Source organism: Penaeus monodon, chromosome 31 (assembly GCF_015228065.2).
Source record: "Penaeus monodon isolate SGIC_2016 chromosome 31, NSTDA_Pmon_1, whole genome shotgun sequence".
Classification (NCBI taxonomy): domain Eukaryota; kingdom Metazoa; phylum Arthropoda; class Malacostraca; order Decapoda; family Penaeidae; genus Penaeus; species Penaeus monodon.
This window is the reverse complement of record NC_051416.1, coordinates 30,693,005-30,694,275: the sequence shown is the minus strand read 5'-3', so window position 1 is coordinate 30,694,275 and position 1,271 is coordinate 30,693,005. Positions and strand designations below refer to the sequence as shown.

Genomic DNA, 1,271 nt, shown 5'->3' with positions numbered 1-1,271 from the left:
CCTTTTTCCCTGGACCCACCAAGTTTGGAGAGGAGAGTGGAGCTCCTGGCTATGGTAATATTGTGATTGGGAGGGTTTCTGAAGGAGCAGCCCAGGCTAGGGAAATATGGGGGATTGGAGAGTATGGGAGGGGATGCCTCCTGGGTAGGATGTTTTTATAGTTCATATGGTGATCTTTTTGGTAATTTGTGCAGTTAGGATGGGGTTTATTTATTTATTTGTTTGCACAGTTGGGTCTAATCTTCCATGACCAAACCCTGGCTCCCCCAATCTCTTAAGATATGTTTTTTGGCTTGTTTTTTCAACTTTCATTCTGTAAACATGTTTTAAGCAATTTTAATCATAACCCCCTTCCCCCCAAATCCCTGGGATCCTCTAAGATTAATGGCTGAAGTTGGAACATTTTAAAATCATAAAGTTTAGCTTCAGGATCTTAGTGTACTGTGATTATTTTCACAGGACCTAACAAGTACTGTTTAAATGTCTTTATTTACAGTGTTTCTTTGATTTTTCTAGGGACGAGGGCACACCACTATGGCAGACGTAAGGGATATCCTAGAGCTAGAGCGCTCGCCCACGCCAGAAGTGAGCAAAGAACTCATCTTGGGTCTTCGTAAAGAAATACCCAAAAAGAAGAAAGAGAAAGAAGGAATGCGAAGGCCTGAGGGCATGCATAGGGAACTCTATGCTCTTCTCTATTCTGATTCAAATAAGGACTTGCCTCCCCTCTTACCTTCTGACAGTGGTGAGTGAATGTATTCTTCAAAGTTATCTGTTTGTAGGGTACCATATCAATAGCTAATTAATAACTGTTAAAAGGTATTGCAGATAAATACTGATTTGTCTGTAGTCTTAATGATTACTTTTTAATTTGTGTCATTATGCTGATTTCCTATTTATAAAAAAGTTATATATAGGTATAAAAATTCATTGGCCTTGGTAATGTCTAATAAGAGATTAGAGGCTAAAGATACATATTTTCAGGTCAGGGTTATAAAAGTGTTAAAGCCAAGCTTGGTATGAAGAGAGTGCGACCGTGGAAATGGATGCCATTTACAAATCCGGCTCGCAAGGATGGAGCTGTTTTCTACCATTGGAGGCGAGCTTGTGATGAGGGAAAGGAGTATCCCTTTGCAATGTTCAATAAGGTATGTAGAGTCAGGTTATTTATTGGAATATAGTTTAACAGAAGACTATACTCTTTCTAGTATTTTCTGATTGCACAGTGTATTTAGCAGAATTTATTTTCTAGCTGCAAAGGAGTATCAATT

General features: G+C 38.8%; 1 protein-coding gene across 1 annotated transcript in view; it reads left to right on the top strand.

Annotated features, from left to right (window-relative positions):
- LOC119593162 (DNA methyltransferase 1-associated protein 1-like) overlaps window positions 1-1,271 on the top strand; it is a 10,954-nt gene that overhangs the window by 6,576 nt on the left and 3,107 nt on the right. The window contains exons 2-3 of the mRNA XM_037942130.1: window positions 517-745; window positions 985-1,148. Of these exons, the coding sequence (XP_037798058.1) occupies window positions 535-745; window positions 985-1,148 (375 nt within the window). The 5' untranslated portion in view covers window positions 517-534. The remainder of the gene's footprint in view (window positions 1-516; window positions 746-984; window positions 1,149-1,271) is intronic.